This window comes from Clarias gariepinus, chromosome 12, assembly GCF_024256425.1.
Source record: "Clarias gariepinus isolate MV-2021 ecotype Netherlands chromosome 12, CGAR_prim_01v2, whole genome shotgun sequence".
In the NCBI taxonomy this organism is placed as follows: Eukaryota; Metazoa; Chordata; class Actinopteri; order Siluriformes; family Clariidae; genus Clarias; species Clarias gariepinus.
Genome location: NC_071111.1, coordinates 22946001 through 22965289, shown reverse-complemented (window position 1 = coordinate 22965289; position 19289 = coordinate 22946001). Strand labels below are relative to the sequence as shown.

The window sequence follows — 19289 nt, the reverse complement described above, 5'->3', positions numbered from 1 at the left end:
ACTAAAAATCTGTTGTTGGTCTTTCGGTCGCTCATCAAGGGGTTGCCACAGCAGACCATTTGATCCACACACAACTTGGCACAGGTTTTATGCCAGATGGCCTTCCTGACACAATCCTCTCATTTTATCCAGGCTTGGGACTAAATGGCATTGGGCATTAACTGGAAATTGAACTTATATCAGGCATGAAACCATTCACTGACCCAACAATACCCTCACAGGTGGGGGTTGTGTATTATATTCTGTCGTTTTTAATGTAGGAGGAGAGGAGCATTTTAGAGAGACTTTACTTTCCATAATCAATGTAAGATGATTGCTTTATCACTTCTTATGATATAATAATCGCTCACTCATCATCTATACGCTTTATCCTGTAATATACCCTGGATGGCCAATTAGCCTAATCTGCACGTCTTTGGACTGTATGAGGAAACCAGAGCACCCAGAGGAAACCCACCAAGCACAAGTAGAACATGCAAACTCCATGCGCACAGACGCCAAGGCAGGAATCGTACCTGGACCTGGAGATGGGAGGCCACAGTGCAACCACTATGTCACTGTCCTGCTCACAATAATAATAATAATAATAATAATAATAATTATATACATGTATGTTATTTTTTAAAGTAAATTGCATAGAAATCCAAAACTGATTTACAGATATTTATGTCACAAAATAAATCCACATACAATTATTATAAGCCTTTTCCCATGAAACTGATTTATTTATTTATTTATTTTTTTTGTAAGAGGCTTAAAGACATGGTATTTCTTATGCTTCCAGTTTTGCCAGATGTCATCAGCCTGAGGTGGCAGGATTTGCAATTTCGTTATAAACCTGGGAAAGGTAGTCATGTTATTACTCAACACACATTTCATTTTAAATTCAAATAAGGTAAAATACAAATATATGACTGTGCTGAACGAGCCACAGCAACGTGGCTAAAGTTGTGTGTTAAGGCAACTTGTGTAGACCATCTTTCTCTAAATGGTGTGGTGTTTGCATGTTCTCAGCATGAAAACCTGAGTTTTTTAAGGTACTCCGGTTTCCATACACAGACATGCAGATTAGGCTACTTGGCTTTTTTTTTTTTTATTAAAAAAAAAAAGATGCATATCCCATCATCAAATTTCAGCATTCTGAGATCAGTCAAAATTTTAAGATAACAGACCCATGTGTTAGAATTTTGAGACAATTCATCTGAATTTGGAGATAATCAGGTAAATAAATAAGTGCAAATATCTACATTCAATTTCAGAATTTTTAAATAAGTCAGAATTTGAATTCGCTAAGTAAAGAATTTACATACACCAATCAGCCATAAAATTAGAATGCAAAACAGATGGCACCGACTTGTTGAGGTGTAACTCCATAAGACCTCTGGGGGGAGGGGGCTGGGTGCTATGATGTCTGGCACCAGGAAGTTGGCAGCGGATCCTTTGGGTGCTGTGGGTTTTGGGGATTGGATCTGCATCCAATGGATGCTCAATCAAATTGGGATCTGGGGGGTTTGGAGGGAAGGTTGGTGTCCTTGGGCTCTTTGCCCACTGGGCCCCGTGTGCCACAGGCTATGGTGCACTGGGTTTTCTGGTGCCTTTCTAGTGTCCAGCATTGACTTTTTCATTGATTTGTGCTACGTTGTTTTTTCTAGGAGATTAGACTGGATAGCCTGGCCTTTGGTCCCAACGGGCATAAATGGATCCATGGTGCTCATGGGCCAGATAACTGATAATCAACATTAATGTGTTAATGTTCTGTGGTGTTAATGTTATGGCTGATTGGAGTCAGAATTTTAAGAGAGTATTTAAAAATATTTACAAAAGGCAGAATTTTAAAATAAGAACTGAAACATTTTTGAAGCTAAAATCTGAATAAGTAAAACTTGAGATAAAAAATTTAAGCCAACAAAAAAAAATAAGGTAAAAAAGCAAATAAGTGACAATTTGGAGTCAACCACCAAAATAAGTTCAAGGTTTAGAGAGACTTTGAGATCAGTTTAAATTCTGAGATAATAAATATAATTTTATATAAAAAAAAAACAGAACTCTAAGAAAGTAAATATTTTTACATAAGTCATAATAGTATATTAAGTAATTTTAAAAACAAATTAGGTAATAAGTGACAATTTTAAATCAAACACTGAATTAAGTCCTAGATTTCCGAGAGACTTTGAGATTAGTCTGACCTAATAATAAATAAAATGAATAATAAATACAATTTTGAGATAAATTAGAATTTAAAGTAAGTAATATATATTTTTTTTGAGATTCAAAAGTAAAACATTTTAAACGTATTGAAACTAATAATGAAACAAGTGAATTTTTTTAGGTTTATAGGTCATATTTTATATGTATATATATATATATATATATATATAATTCAATAATTTCTGTTTTATTTAATACACCTGTATAAAAAATAGTATAATAAAAAAACAGTGATTCTGAGGTTTTAAAAGTCATGTACCGTACACTAGGAATACGAATTACTGTGACACTTCACACTCCCTCTGGCTTTAGAAACAAAAGTGCCTTGTTTTACTCCATTAATTAACAGCAAAGCAGAGACACAAAGATTACCAGATGAAAAACAACTGTGCACATAGAAAAAATCTTTTCAAATTGTGCCAAAAACAGGATTAAAAATGTTGGTAAAATCACTAAAATCACTCAAATAAATAAATATTTGTGTGCACACAGAACCCCTACCCCTATTCCCAGCCCTCCTTTTATCCCCCAATCACAAGTTCACCTCCAGTGTGAGGAATGCTGTTGGCATGTTACTCTGCCCTCCCCCACGAGTATTTTATTCTCTCTTTGACGAGCACAATTTTAGTAGTGTGGGAAACTGAAGCAGAGATGGCGAACCAAAAAGCTGAGGATGAAATAAAGGAAGATGGGGTTCACCTGAGACGCAGAATTAGTCTGGTGTCCGCGGTCTCCTTTATCATGGGCACCATGGTGGGCAGTGGGATCTTCATCGCACCCAAAGGAGTGCACATGAATACGGGCAGTGTGGGACTCTCTCTGATCGTCTGGCTGCTCTGTGGACTCCTTTCTACATTGGGTATGCTTTAAAATCTTGAACCAGTTTGGTGTTTGGTAGTACATTACTGTATATATAAATGTACAACATGAAGAGCTAGATGTTTCAAATTATTAAATAATTAGGTGTATCACCATTTTTGTTCCTTACATTCTCACTGATCTAGTTTCTTATCTATCTATCTATCTATCTATCTATCTATCTATCTATCTATCTATCATCTAATTATGAGAAACTATGATAGTTATAATTGTTTTATTGAAACATTATTGAAACTTTATGCATGTTTAAGATTATGCACACATTTTTACTCTGATTAATGCCTATAAAGTCCACTTTGTTCAAACTACATTAACATATATGCATATTGTAAAAAAAAAATATATAAAGAAATACATATATTTAATTTAGCATTTATTACATATATTGAATTTAGCATATTATAAAGTATCTTGTTAATTATTAAAATTGCATACATTAAGATATACATTTAAATATATTTCTCAATATATGAAATATGAATTAACAATATAAATATATGGATATGGATGTACAATTCCTCATGTATTTTTTTATATATTGTTATATATTCATATATTATTAATATATACAGTATAATACAATATATTATTCTGTATATTGTGAATATATTTTTGAATTTCTGTTAATTATTAGTTAGTATCAGTTAGTGTTTCAACGAGAAATATTACTTTTATAAAATCTTTTCAATTTACCAGTAGATCAGAACAATAAATAATTGAATATATTGACAGTTAATATATAGAGATATGCGTAAAGGTACCTAGTAGCACCCCCTTTGGCTTGTATCACACCTTGTAACGGTCATTCAGTTCTTGTTTGAGGCATTTTTCGTCCATTCTTCCTTATAACAGTTTTCCAGTTCTATGAGATTCCTGGGCCATCCTGCATGCACTGCTCTTTTGAGGTCTATCCACAGCTTTTAGGTCAGAAGACTGTAAGGGTCATGGCAAACCCTTTAGCTTGTGCTTCATGAGGTAGAGAGGTGGATTTTGAGGATTTTTTTTTTGTTGGAATTTAATTGAATCCATTTTTCCGTCTACCCGTGAAATGTTCCTCATGCCCCTGGCTGCAATACAGCACAAAAACATGATCTATTCAGCTCCATGCTTAACAGTTTGACTCATTTTCTCAGTTCTGTGCCCTTTGTTCTCCAAACATAGGCTGACCAAAATCTTGTCGCCTATCCAAGTTGTAGGAACAACAAATAATAACTTGACTTCTAGTTGATCATTTGAAATCAGATGTGGCTTATATGAAAGGCAAAGGCCTCTAGATTATGCCTATTTTTATGCCGTAATTTTTAATTATTTAATTCGGACAGAAAGGTCAGACTTTGCTTAGACAAATGTCTTGTCACATTTTTAAAGGATTCAACCAATCACAGATTAAAGCGTCACCTTTGAAAAATACTGTAATTAAGAGCCTGAAGACCAAGTCTCCTGCTGAGGTGGCAAACATCTAATTAATGTACATTAATGTATCTAAACGTCAAGTGGAGAGGATAAAAAAATATTTGAAGAAACTGGTGGAGTTCATGATAGGCGCAGGTCAGGCAGACCCAGTCATTAACTGTTCAAGAGGACTGTTTGTTGGTTCGACAGTCCAGGGCAAGCCTTTTTTCAACTGCAGCAGAGCTACATAACAACTGGTCACCAAATTCAAATTAAAATTTTATTTGTCAGTCATACACAGTACGATATGCAGTGAAATGCTTAGAAGACTGCCCGTGACCTTAAAATAAAAGACTATTACTAGAAATAAATATGAAAAATAAAATAGAAAGTGAATGTTACTAAGAAAAAATAAAATATCTGCACAAATATATAATATATGAATAATATAAGAAAAAAAAAACCTGTGAGGAGTTTAAGGTGTGAGGTGCTGGCACTACGTCCTCGGAGCCGGGCTGAGAAGCAGGCACCACGTCCTCGGAGTCGGGCTGAGGAGCGGGCACGACGTCCTCAAGGCCAGGCAGCGGAGGTAGCACAATGTTCTCACTGTCGAGTGGAGGAGGAGATAGAGGAAACGCGTCGTCAACCTCTTGCTGTAGCTCGAGTGCAGGTCAGGGAGCTCGGTGCGGATGATGCGCTCAGCTGATCACACCACCCTCTGTAGAGCTCGTCTGTCCTGCATGATGCTGTTTCCGAACCAGGTCGTGATGTTTTCCATCAGGATGCTCTCTATGGAGTAATTCCTGAGCACCCTGGAGGGCAGTCTGAAGTCTCTCAAGCGTCTGAGGTGGAAGAGACGCTGTGGGCCTTTTTCATCATGATGTTGATGTGACAGGTTCATGACAGGTCCTGTGTGATGTGGACACTGAGGTATCTGTCCACACTCTCTACTGGGCTCTTGTTGATGACGGGGGTCTGGTGGTTCCCCTCCTGCTTTGTACTAAAGTTCAGTATCAACTCCTTTGTCTTTCTGACATTAAGAAGGAAATTGTTCCTCTGGCACCAGTTCTCCAGATTTCCAATCTCCTCCAGGTAGGCCGTCTCATCATTGTCAGTAATCAGGCCCACCACGACAGTGTCGTCAGCAAACGTGCTAATGGTGGTGGAGTTGGTAGAGGCTAAACAGTCGTGCGTATACAGCAGGGGGATCAGAACACAACCATGGGGGGCTCCAGTGCTGAAAGAGAGTCATCTGTAGAGCGGTTTGAACGGTAAGGAAACTGTAGTGGATCCAGTGTGTCAGGTAGTGAGGAGATGATGAAGGCTCTGACCAGCCATTCAAAGCACTTCATCACTACTGAGGTGAGGGCTACAGGGAAATTTTATAACTGAGGGAAGCAGGATAGGGTTTGTGCACCAGTTCTTAAGCCACTTCTGATTCAAAATGATCAACTAGATGTCAAGTTAATATTTGTTGTTTAAACTAAACTTGGATAGACAACAAGACTTTTGTCCGGGTGCATACCTTTGCTTATTGCAGACAAAAAGTTCTATTTAACCACAGGATTTGCATCAGGAAATGCATCAGGCTTGTGTAAATGTTCTTTTGCAAAATTCAGATGCCGAATTTTGTGAAGAGGACGCAGGAGAGGTTTCCTTCTCAGGACTCTTGGATGAATTCCAAAGTAGGAAGGCCAATGAAGTCTTCCTATAGGGGTTCTGACTAGCTTTTCTAGCAATCCTATGAGCAGTTATCTGATATTTTTCATGGTCTTCCAGTCCTTATCTTGACCTTCACTGTTCTTCTTAAGTGCCATTTCTTAATTACAATTTAAACTGAGGAAAATCGGTACCTGAAAGACCTCCTGCTCTGCTTTGTGGGCGTCAATGATTTTCATTTCCAGAGAGCTAGGCAACTGCTTAGAGGAACCTATGGTTTCTGATTGATGGGACAAGGTTAGAGGAGTCCGGACATTCAGAAAGCTTTGAAATTTACATCACCTGGCCTTTCCTCACAATGACTGAACAAGTCATAACAGGCTAAGGTCTAATTCAGGTCTAATACCTTGGTCAAAGTTTTCTGAGAGCTCAAGTCTCTTTTGGTTCCCATTCGTTTGCAGAGTGGTCCTTTTCCTTTTTAACTCTAAAATTGTAGGAAACCAAAAACACAACATTGATATTGCTTAAAATATTGCAAAAGATTGTTTTATGTTTAATAAAATCATTTCATCTTCCACTTGCTCAACTGTTCACTTTAACAGGAATTTTGACCAGAGGTGCCCAAACTTTCGCATGCCACTGTATATACCGTACAGTGAGGTCAATAAGTATTTGATCACCCTGTGATTCTGCAAGTTCTCTTAAAAAAAAATGAAAAATCCGGAAATCACATTGTATGATTTTTTAGCAATTTATTTGTGAATTACTGCGTCTAATAAGTATTTGATTCCTTGCTTATCAGCCAGATTTCTGACCCTCAAAGACCTGTTATTTTGCATTTAAATAGTCCAGCTACGCTCTGCTTATGATTCTAAATTAGTAGCACCTGTTTGAGGTCGTTAGCTGTCATAAAGACGGCTGTCCCCGGCAAGGTCGCCACAGTGGACTATCCGATCCACGCACAAGCTTGGCACTGGTTTTACACTCAGTGCCCTTCCTGACGTAACCCTCCCGTTTTATTAGGGCTTGGACTTATTATATATATATATATATATATATATTTTTTTTTTTTTTATGCTGGGGTTTTTTTCAGGTACTTCGGTTTCCTCCCAAAGTCCAAAGACATTGTGATTGGGCTAATTGGTGTTTCCAAATAGCTTGTAATATGTGTGCTTGTGTGCCCTGAGATGAATTGGTACCCCATCCATGGTGTCGCCCACCACGTATTCAGGCTCCCTGCAACCCTGTATAGAATATACGGTATAAAGAATGAGTGAGTAAATGAATTACAGCAAAGACTTAATCAGGGAAGAGCTGCATAATTTTAAGGGTAGGTGCATCATTCCCTTATTATGTCCAGAAAATGCAAACATGATGATTGACAAGCAGTTTGAAGACTTCCCTAGGCTGATGATGTGTTTATGTGTGTAATCTCTTTTGTCTTGTGTCTCATTGAATTCAGGTGCTTTGTGTTATGCTGAGTTGGGTACGAGTTTCAAAAAGTCTGGCGGCCATTACACATATTTACTTGAGACCCTTGGGCCACTTCCTGCATTCCTGAGGCTTTGGTCCGAGTACGTTTTCATCAGGTCAGCTTGAGTCTACATCACACTTTTTTAGAAATTATAATAATTATATATTTGTATGTACACACATACACCCACACGCACACAGACATACATAGTGTGTATATACTGTATATACTGTTAGAATAATTTTATATAAAAAGGAGTTATTTCTACTCTCTTGCTCTCTTCCTCATAGATCTGGTATTAATGTGTTAAATCTTCCCTGCTGCTACTGTATCTTCCTTCCACGCTCACCTTCTCATTCTCTCTCTCTCTCTCTCTCTCTCCTTCCCCCTCTCCCGCTAACTCAACCCAACATCTTGTGATTCGTCTCTGGACGGACACTTCTCTGTCTTCCTCTCCTGAACTAAAAGTTTTTAAAGTTGTGTAGTAGAAGAGGTGAGTTGCTCGGTCTGTCTGCTCTGCTTTGGTAAGCTTTTCTGTTGGTAGTAAGGGCTAAGCGTGGTTGTGTTGCTCATCTCTTTGCAGACCTGCAGTCACCGCGTACATTTCACTGGCTTTTGGACATTATGTCATAAAACCCTTTTTCACGCCATGCCCAGCTCCTATACCACTAATTAAACTGACTAGTTTTCTGGGACTGAGTAAGTATCCTTTTTTTTAATTAACTTCGGCAATGTCTAAATGAATAGCACGGTGGTCCAATGTGTCATTTTGCTGCTGCACGGTTCCTCCTATCTGTGTTCACTCCTTCAGTTTCCTCTGCTTCCCTCTAACCTCCCAATAACATGCTGGCAGGCAGATTGGCTAAACTCAATTGCCCCTTAGTAGGTAATGTATGATGGACAAGGGTCCCACCCATGGTGCATCCTCACAATGTCAGATTGTGTTCTTAAGACATCTCACTCCTGAACAAAATAAAACCCATCTTACCCATAATAACCAGTACAATAATTGCATGTATGGTTTATATCTTGAACCTTTTTTGAAAATACCTTTCTGCTGTTTCAGCATTTCTGGTGGCGGTGAACTGCTGGAGTGTATCGCTGTCCTCTCGTACACAGATTCTTCTCTTGATCATTAAACTCTTTGCTCTGGTTCTGATCATCGTCCCAGGAATTACAGCCCTGGCCAAAGGTAGATTAGGATTTATTATTATTAGAATTGTGTGATCCGCCTGTAGCGAGCAAAAGGTTTACTTTCAAACTTGCCTTTAACTCTCTCTGCAGGGCGAACTGAAAATTTTGAGAATGCATTTAATTCTGAGACGCTCACATTGTCCAAGCTGCCTTTAGCTTTCTACTCAGGCCTTTATGCCTTCTCTGGATGGTGAGAGATAACTTTTCTTTCGAAACATACTGTAAAAATATACATATATATACATACAGTATACACACACACACACACTGGGACAAAAAAATATTTAGTCAGCCACCAATTGTGCAAGTTCTCCCTTTTAAAAAGATGAGAGAGGCCTGTAATTTTCATCATAGGTATACTTAAACTATAAGAGACAAAATAAGAAAAAAAAATCCAGAAAATCACAGTGTAGTATTTTTAAAGAAGTTATTTGCAAATTATGCTGGAAAATAAGTATTTGGTCAATAAAAAAATTCATCTCAATACTTTGTTATATACCCTTAGTTACCAATGAAAGAGGTCAAATGTTTTTTGTAAGTCTTTACAAGGTTTTCACACACTTTTCTAGAGGAGATCTGCATGGAGGAATGGGCCAAAATACCAGCAACAGTGATGTTTTGGGGCTGTCGCTGGGCAACACAGACTTTCAACTCCCTCCAAAAATTTTCTATGGGGTTGAGATCTGGGGACTGGCTAGGCCACTCCAGGACCTTACGAAGCCACTCCTTCATTGCCCAGGCGGTGTCTTTGGGATCATTGTCATGCTGAAAGACCCAGCCACTTTTCATCTTCAATGCCCTTGCTGATGAAAGGAGGTTTTCACTCAAAATCTTATGATACATGGCCCCATTTATTCTCACCTTTACACGGATCAGTCATCCTGGTCCTTTTGCAGAAAAAACAGCCTAAAGCATGATGTTTCCACCCCCATGCTTCACAGTAGGTATGCTGTTCTTTGGAAGCAACTTAGCATTCTTTCTCCTCCAAACACGAAGTCCTATTTTGGTTTCATCTAACCATATGACATTCTCCCAATCCTCTTCTGAATCATCCAAATGCTCTCTAGCAAACTTCAGATAGGCCTGGACATGTACTGGCTTAAGCAGGGGGGCACGTCTGGCACTGCAGGATTTGAGTCCCTGGATGGTAGCCTTTGTTACTTTGCTCCCAGCTCTCTGCAGGTCATTCACTAGGTCCCCCCGTGTGGTTCTCGGATTTTTGCTCACAGATCTTGTGAATCATTTTGACCCCACGGCGTGAGATCTTGCATGGAGCCCCAGATCGAGGGAGATTATCAGTGTTCTTGTATGTCTTCCATTTTCTAATAATTTCTCCCACAGTTAATTTTTTTCACACCAAGCTGTTTACCTATTGCAGATTCAGTCTTCCCATCCTGGTGCAGATCTACAATTTTGTTTCTGGTGTCCTTTGACAGCTCTTTGGTCTTGGCGATAGTGGAGTTTGGAGTGTGACTGTTTGAGGTTGTGGACAGGTGTCTTTTATACTGATAACGAGTTCAAACTGATGCCATTAATACAGGTAACGAGCAGAGGACAGAGGAGTCTCTTAAAGAAGTTGTTACAGGTCTGTGAGAGCCAGAAATCTTAATTGTTTGTAGGTGACCAAATACTTATTTTCCACCATAATTTGAAAATAAATTTTTAAAATCCTGCAGACATCCTATACATCCACTATATGTGTGTGTGTGTGTGTGTGTGTGTGTATATATATATATATATATATATATATATAAAATTAGTGTGTATATTCTGTAATTTTTGTTTCTACCTTGCTGCTTAATGCTTAGTTTTTACAGCATATACAGCTTATACAGCACTGTGCAAAAGTTTTAGGCACCATATATGTATATAAATATTTGCATGCCTATAAAGAAGCAGCGTATTACATGACAAACTGGTTTTTACATGAAAACAAAAAAAAAAGGATTTTGCATGAAAATAAAAAGGAGCAAGTGTGACAAAGTTACCAGAAGAACTCATATTCTCCAGCACACTCAGTAAAACTAACAGCTACACAAATCAGTATCCAAAACTACTAATAATTTTAATGCAAACTGTTTTAACGCCAACTACTGACTGTATTCTCACCTTTTCTTACTCATCAGTGCTCTTTATGTTATCACTGTCGCTTTGCACCTTCAGGGTCCGGGATTGATTCCTGCCTCGGGTCATATACAGTAGTTTGCATGTTCTTCCATGTTCTCTTCACTGACAGTGCAAAATTGCCCGTAGTCTGTGATGTTGACAGGGGGTCATACCAAGGTCGTAAAAATGGGAATGGATACAATGGTCAACACTGGCCTCCACAGTCCCTTGTTGAACCTCAGAGGTTTCTAGATTGATGGATGGATGTAGTGCTCTTTATAGAAGTTTCTTTAATGTAGAAATGTTTTCAAAGGCATTTTTGCTTAAGGCATTTTTTTTGTATGTACCCAAGATTTTTGCACAGTACTGTAAGTTACTGAGTGCTCTGGAGAATTTGGGATTTTCTGATAACTTTGTTACACTTGCTTCTTTTTAATGCAAAACACAGGAGCCTATATTATTTTATTTATTTATTAGGTTTTTTTTTTATCTGCTATCTGGTCTGTCGTGTAATATGTTGCTTTCTTTACAGGCATGCAAATAATCCTCTGTAATGTTATTTATTTATTATTTTTTAAGGTATGTTTGGAAATAATTAATGATTTTATACATAATAATGATATACAGTACAAGCATATTTGTAATAAAAATCTAGTGCCTATGACTTTTGCACAATACCGTACACATTGCTGTTTTTGCTTTCAGGTTTGTATTAAACTTTGTGACAGAGGAGGTTATCAATCCAAAAAGGTATGTATATAGAATTGGGAGAATCTGACTACATTGCCATGTTGATTTGTACATTTTGTAATTACACTTCTTCCTTGTATTTGTCAGAAACATTCCACTGGCCATCATTTTGTCCATGATTACAGTTAGTATATTATACCTGGTGGTGAACGTGGCATATTATACCGTAATGACTGGAGACGAGCTGCTGATATCCGATGCCGTAGCAGTGGTCAGTGTTATGAAATTTCCATATTAAAAATGTCAAGAAGTGCATAAATAAAATAGTCAAATTAATCTGTATTGTTTTTTTCTGTTTTTTTCCCCCCCTTTGGCTGTCACAGACTTTCGCCAGCAAAGTCCTGCCCAGAATGGCATCAATGGTGCCCTTACTGGTGGCCATGTCCTGTTTTGGAACCATGAATAGTGGCATCTTTTCAACACCTAGGTATAAAATTTGGTAGACATCCACATGAATATTACACCCTATATATATATAGTTAAAGTTGTATAGTATAAGTTGTAATTACACAATGTATTTGTGTGTAGGATGTTGTTTGTGGCAGCCCGGGAGGGACAATGGCCAGCTCTGTTTTCTATGATACACATCCGAAGAAATACACCAATGCCTGCTGTATTATTTATGGTAATGTACTGTAAGGTATTATTGGCTGTAATTCTAATGCATTATCACTTTCATAGTAGCAACTTGTTTTCTGATTGCTGACATAATGTAGGTTTTTTTTGACATTTTTAAAAGACCTTGCCAGTTCATTGTTTGTACCAGTCAGATAGGTTGTTGGCTGCTCCCGGCAAGGGGTCGCCACAGCGGAATACTCAGTCCGCACTACAACTTGGCACAGGTTTTACACCGGATGCCCTTCCTAACGCAGCCCTCCTATTTTATCTGGGCTTGAGACCGGCACTGCATCCAGTGGCTGGGGTTTGGGCACTGGCTGGGAATCGAACCCGGGCCTTCCACATGGCAGGCGAAACACCTACCATTAAGCCACCAGCGCCCTTGTACCAATCAGATATAATGTTTTACATTTTCCAACATGGGAAAAGATATATGTCTTATAATCTTAACGAGAGAAAACAAAAAGAGAGGCCGGTGAGCGAACAAACTTTTAAAGTAATTCAAATTTCAAATTCAAATTTGATTTGTCACATACACAGTCATACACAGTACGATATGCATTAAAATGCTTAGACAACTGCTCGTAGCCTTAAAATAAAAGACTATGATAAGGAATTAAATATGAAAAATGAAATAAAAGGTAAATTTAACTAAGAAAAAATAAAATAAAATATGAAATTAAAATAAAATAACTCTACAACAAAAATACACAATATAGAAAATATATGAGGAAATATATACCAGTAAAAAAACAGCTGTACAAAGTAGATATAGATTTATGGCATTTTTGTGTGGAATGAAGTTAGATATGAATGGTAATAAAAAAACCTCGTCTGATCTGCATGGTGCTGTTCCTGAACCAGGTTGTGAGGTTTCCCATCAGGACGCTCTCTATGGTGCAGGAGTAAAAGTTCCTAAGCACCTTGTAGGGCAGTCTGAAGTCTCTCTGGCATCTGAGGTGGTAGAGATGCTGCCGGGCCTTTTTCACCACGGTGTTGATGTGACAGGACCATGACAGGTCCTGTGTGATGTAAACACCGAGGTATTTGAAGCTGTCCACTCTCTCCACTGGACTCTTCTCAGTGATGATGGAGGGTCTGGTAGTTTCTCTCCCGCTTAGTGCTGAAGTCCACTATCAGCTCCTTTGTCTTACTGACGTTTTGCAGGAGGTTGTTCCTCTGGCACCAGTTCTCCAGATTCCTAATTTCCTTCAGGTAGGCCGTCTCGTTGTTATCGGAGATCAGGCCCACCACGACGGTGTCGTCAGCAAACTTAATGATGGTGGTGGAGCTGGTAGTGGCCACACAGTCATATGTGTACAAAGAGTACAGCAGGGGGCTCAGAACACAACCCTGGGGGGCTCCAGTGCTGAGAGTGATGAAGGCTGAGACATGTCCGCCCATCTTCTCTGCCTGTGGTCTGCCAGTTAGGAATTTACAGATCCACTGGCACAGAGATGAGCTGAGTCCCAGGTGCTCCAGCTTGGTGGTGAGTGTGGAGGGAATTATCGTATTAAATGCTGAGCTGTAGTTGTCGAAGAGCATTTTAACATAATTCCCCCTTCTAGTGTCCAAGTGAGTAAGTGATGTGTGAAGGGGATGAGAGATAACGTGAGAAAGAATATCACACATGGCTTAGTGGCACTGTGGCTTAGTGATTATAGCACCTTTTGGGTTGGGGGTTTGAATCTTACCTCCAGTCTGTGTGTATAGTTTGCATGTTCTCCCTGTGCATGATGGATCTCCTCCGGGTACTCCAGTCTCCTCGCACAGTCCAAAGACGTGTGTTGAGGGCCGATGGTTCTCTCTGACATCCCTGCATATTAATGTGCTTCCTCAACTCCCAGCACACCTGATTTCATTAATTAAGGAATTAGCAGGCTTTTCTTAATTGAAAAAACACTTTTCTTAAAAAAATACTTAACAATGCAGTGGTCATCCAGGAATAAATTTGAGAACCATTGGTGTGGGCTAATTGGTGTTTTAAAATTGCCCCGTAGAGTATGACTGAATGTGTGTGTGATTTAACCCTACCTTGCACCCTAAATTACCCGAGATAGGGATAGTGCCCCTGCAATGAAGGATAAATGCTTGGAAACAAGTTAGTTCCTGTTCTCACTTTAATTTTATATTTTCATTATTAATCTAAGAGTAAAAGGATTATCTGCCATAAAGGTCCTTTTCTCTGAGCTGTTCCCGAAAGAAACCACAAAAAATATTGTTAAATTTGTTTCAATTGCTCTTATTTATAAGTGACTATCTCAGTTGTTATGGTTCCAGGCTCCTCCCATGGTTATCATGTTGGCAGGAGGGGAAATATATCAATTGATCAACTTCGCCTCCTTCTCGCGCTGGCTTTTCATCGCCCTTGTAACACTGGGGCTCCTCATCCATCGCTACCGATTTCCAGATCATCCAAGAACTTTTAAGGTTTGCAAAAGAGGAAAAACGCTACCAAACAAGACAAAAGGGAAATCTTTTAATTTATTACTTATCTTCCTTTTTTTATTTGAGCCTAGGTTCATCTGGCTGTTCCTGTGACCTTCACCGTGGTGTGTTTCTTTATCGTGGGCCTGTCTCTGTATTCAGACCCATGGAACACTGGCTGCAGTTTAGCTGTTACGTTCACTGGGATCCCAGTTTACTACCTGACTGTAAAGCACTCTTATGTACCAACGCGTTTGAGAAAAGTCTTTGGTGAGTTACACTTTCCCTTTCTCAGGTCCAAATGTCAATACATTGTTGCTGGTAATGACTCCTGTCCAAACACACACATTCATTCATTTCGAGTAAGCATGCATGTCATGGTAGGCAGATATGGAAGTTGATGTGTTGAAAGCAGGAAAAATGGTAAAGTATAATGAGCTGAATGACAACCAGGGAACTGGCAAAAGGGTCACCCAAACAGCCAGGTGTGTGCATGGCTTAGCTTGGAAAGAGCTGGCACCAGGATGCACTGTGAGAAAAAGACAAGCCAATAAAGAAAGGGTGATGTTCTGATTAATGTTCTTGGAAACCATGGATCCTAACATTAATGTGGATATTACTTTGACAAATACCAACCAGCTAAACACTGCAGGTGACCAAAGTACACGTCTTCATGGAAACAAGGTTTCCCCATTGGCAATGGCCACTGTAAGCAAGATAACACAGCAGACTGCAACCACTGTTAAGGAAGGGATTAAGGTTAAGGGGCATGACAAAAAGTTGATGTGTTGATTTGGCCCCCAATTTCTCCAGTTCACAATCTGATGAAGAATATGTTGGATGTGATGGACAGACAGGTTTGATGTGTGGCATCTTCACTTCATCTTACAGGACTTGAAGGATCTGTTATTAATGGCACGGTGCCAGATTTCACAGCACACCTTTAAACGTCTCGTAGAGTCTACTTGATGTCTCAGAGCTGTTTTGGCAGCACAAGGGGAACTACACACTATTAGGCAGGTGGTTTCAATGTTATGGCTGATTGGTGTATATCTGTGGGCAGGTTGTTTCAGGAGACTTAGGGCACAAGGTGGGATACACCCTGATAGGGTGCCATTCTATCCCAGAGCACACACACATACACACACTCATTCACACACTACAGGCAATTTGGGAACACAGATTAGCCCAATGTGCATGCCTTTGGGATGTGGGAGGAAACCGGAGTACCCAGAGGAAACCCACCAAGCACGGGGAAAACATGCAAATTCCATGCACTCAGACCTGAAGCAGGAATCGAACCATGCTTACATATTGGGAATTTGTGTCCATTTTTAAAAACATTGACTTTTTCTCTTATACTGTTGATAATATTTTACTATTATTTTTGCCTTTTAAATTAGTATTTGGTAGGGATGTAACGGTATTGTAAACAACGTCGTACCGCAATAACAAATTTTTTCGATAATACCGTGGTCGCATGACTCAATAAAACTCGATAGGTCTTCTGAGAAAAGTTTGCTCAGGTGAATGCAGCGAACGGGGAGGTAGCGGGAACTACAATTTCCATCAGCCCAGGCGTGGCCATCATTCTTTGCGGTCTGTTGTCGCTACAGATCCAGTAATGCGCACATCCGATTTAAAACTCTGTACTTCGTAATGATTAATTACTCTTTCCATCTCTTTTCCTTCACCGCTAATAGCAGCACCCGCTATTTCCGCTTTGCTGGATCTGTAGCAAAGGATGATAGCCACACTTGGGCTGATGGGAATTGTAGTTCCCGCTACTTCCCGGTCACTCCATTTGCCCGAGCAAACTTTTCTCAGAAGACCTATCGTTTTATCGAGTCATTTCGGTTTTTCTCTGAAAAGAATGAAAAAAGGAAAAAAAAAAACCCTGTCTCTGTCTGAATAGTGAGTGAATGAGGTGTTCTTAAATACTCATTCAGCACATGGGCCAGCTGCAATAAGTAGGCTGCTATTTAAATTTTTTTCTGAGTTTTCAAGAATACTAATATGAAACTTTATTTTTTTACATGGTTCAATATTTTTTTGTTATTCAAATTGAAAAATTGAAGTTCCCGTTTCAAAGTTTAGATGACTAATTTGTATGCCATTGATATGTTCAGTGGTCATGTATACTGTTTAATAAACACTTTTCGCACTTTTTCTCGAGTCTCTTCCTTAGTTTTGTTTTTCCTGTAAATGATTCAATAAATACCGTACCGTGCCATTCATACCGAGGTATTACCGTACCGTGAAGTTTTGACACCGTTACATCCCTAGTATTTGGTGATGTGTGTTTCTTCTTTTGCTCTGTTTACTTTCAGATTACTGCACTACGCAACTTCAGATCTTGTTGGAGGTGGTACAGCAGGAAGTTCAGACCTACTGAATGAGCACAGCCATTAGACTGATTGGCAGTGCACACTTTGGCTAATGATCTCCATTAACAGCACCACACTAATGGATTTTTAACAAAATGTGAACGAATGTTAAGACTAATAATAGAGAAACAGTAAACAGGGCTTTATGTGTATGAAATGTTATATTATTTGTAATATATATTATAAATATAGATGTATTATATATATATATATATATATATATATATATACAGTATAGAGATATATACACTACCGTTCAAAAGTTTGGCGTCACTTTCTAACTCCATTATGTTTCTTGATTTATCTTTCTTTCTATATTGTAAAGGAATGCTGAAGGCGTGCAAAAAATGCATTAATCTGCTTTGAACAGTTAATGGTGAGATGTATCTGCTACTTATGCTCTGTAAAGACATAACGCCTCTAATCTGAGGTGCTGTTAATTGGTCATTTTCCAGGCTGATAACTCTAAATGAACTTCTTGTCTGTGGCACAGGTAGGTTTTGGTCTCGCCCTCCTGGGATGGACTACATGAGATTCAGTTTCATTATGTTGCTTGACGGATTTTGCAAATGCACATGACAATTCTTTTCTTGCAAGAACCATTACAGAAAGGCTGACGTCTGTGTCTTAAAGTAACAAATAACTGAATTACCTAATTCCATACAGTATGTTATTTAATAGTTTTGAAATCCCCAGTATTGTTGTAGAATGTAGAACATAAATCACTAAACCAAAACAAAGAAATTTGCAAGTGACCCCAAACTTTTGAACGTTAGTGTATATAAAGTGTGTATATATATATATATATATATATATATATATATATATACACGTCAACGTGGCTATGTATGTATGTTCCTCACAGGCTGTTGTATGCTTTGAGGTTTCTAAGCCAAACGTGGTTCATATATTTGTTAGAACACTGGTCAAAATACTGCTATGGTTTCATCCCCTAATACTCATTAGAAGAGCGAGTAACCTGACCTTCAACAAAGTACCTGTAGAGCCTGTCTGAACTGTGGTCTGCATATCAGTAGCAGCAATCACTAGGCATTTATCTGTGACAGTAGTGTGAATTTAATTGGCATTAAGTGAAGAGGAATTCCATCACAAACCGACTGAGACTCAAAAACGTAGCAGTGGTGCATATAGTCTTTGGAGTTTTTCTTTTATTTTTGTGATAGGAAATGCTATTTCATCTATAACAAACTGATAGTGACAGCTGTATGCTTAAAAAAGGAGGAAAAAGGCTTGTCAAAATGGTATCACCGTTACACACGTACATTATGGGCTTTCAGTTTATGTAAAGTTTACATTACTTATTTCCTTAATTATTTCTTAAGTAGTTCTGTAAACTTAAATATTTACTTTTTGAATATCGATATATTTTCAAAAAAATAAATAACTGAATTAAATTTATATTGTACATCTGTATTTTAACTTTACACTATTAAAAAATAGATTAGCAATAAAAAAAATACATTGCATAATATCTCTTAAACTGTGTATATCTGTACAGGTTGTGTGTCTCTGAATGTGTGGGCCTGTATAAAAGCGATTTTTTTTTTTTTTTTTTACCTTAATATCCATTTACTGTATCTGTGTGATTTATATTGATGTGACATTTATGTTATCAAGCTGGATATGAGCAAAGTCTTACACAAATCACAAATAAAAAAAATTAATTGGTGAGAGCTTTTGAATTTGTGTATATGTCTATATGAAGAAATAAGTTAATTGTAGAGCCATGGCCAAATGTTTAGAGAATAACAAAAATATCAATGTGCACAAAGTTTGCTGCTGCTTCAGTGTTTTTAGATCTGTGGTAGAAAATGTATTCAACAGTGTGTGTGTTACTATGAGGTGCCCTATAGGGCTTAAAACACTTGTGTATACATATGTATATGAAACAGTCACACATACATATATACCACTAACTGCTCAAACAACTACATATGAAATGCGTGCAGACACACACAGACTCTGTGCACAGTGCGCACACATCAACACATAGTACATGATTCTCAGTGTAAACGGAAGTTTGCAGTGTAGACGGACCTGTCACTTCATTTTCCCTGAATGGTATAGTAGCAGCGGTTTGTAAACAGCCTGCTGTTGGACAGTTTAGAAGACGGAGTAGGACAGTATAATGATCATCACCGTTCAACATCACTTCCTCCATGCGTTACCATAGT

General features: G+C 38.4%; 1 protein-coding gene across 1 annotated transcript; it reads left to right on the top strand.

The window, feature by feature from the left end:
* Positions 1-2835: 2835 nt before the first annotated feature.
* Positions 2836-17230, top strand: LOC128534282 (cystine/glutamate transporter-like). Its single transcript, XM_053508655.1, has 12 exons — positions 2836-3067; positions 7601-7727; positions 8196-8311; positions 8679-8804; positions 8897-8996; positions 11618-11662; positions 11750-11873; positions 11986-12089; positions 12191-12287; positions 14561-14710; positions 14800-14977; positions 17038-17230. The coding sequence occupies exons 1-12, from the start codon at positions 2860-2862 to the stop codon at positions 17100-17102; spliced, it is 1440 nt and encodes a 479-aa protein (XP_053364630.1). The 5' UTR covers positions 2836-2859; the 3' UTR covers positions 17103-17230.
* Positions 17231-19289: the final 2059 nt, after the last annotated feature.

Excerpts from the sequence above, each read along its gene's own strand:
- LOC128534282 (XM_053508655.1), top strand. The coding sequence starts at position 2,860 with ATGGCGAACCAAAAAGCTGAGGATGAAATAAAGGAAGATGGGGTTCAC. Across the intron at positions 8,997-11,617 it reads CTTTATGCCTTCTCTGGATG|GTTTGTATTAAACTTTGTGA; the intron begins GTGAGAGATAAC and ends TTTTGCTTTCAG. Across the intron at positions 12,090-12,190 it reads GGCATCTTTTCAACACCTAG|GATGTTGTTTGTGGCAGCCC; the intron begins GTATAAAATTTG and ends ATTTGTGTGTAG.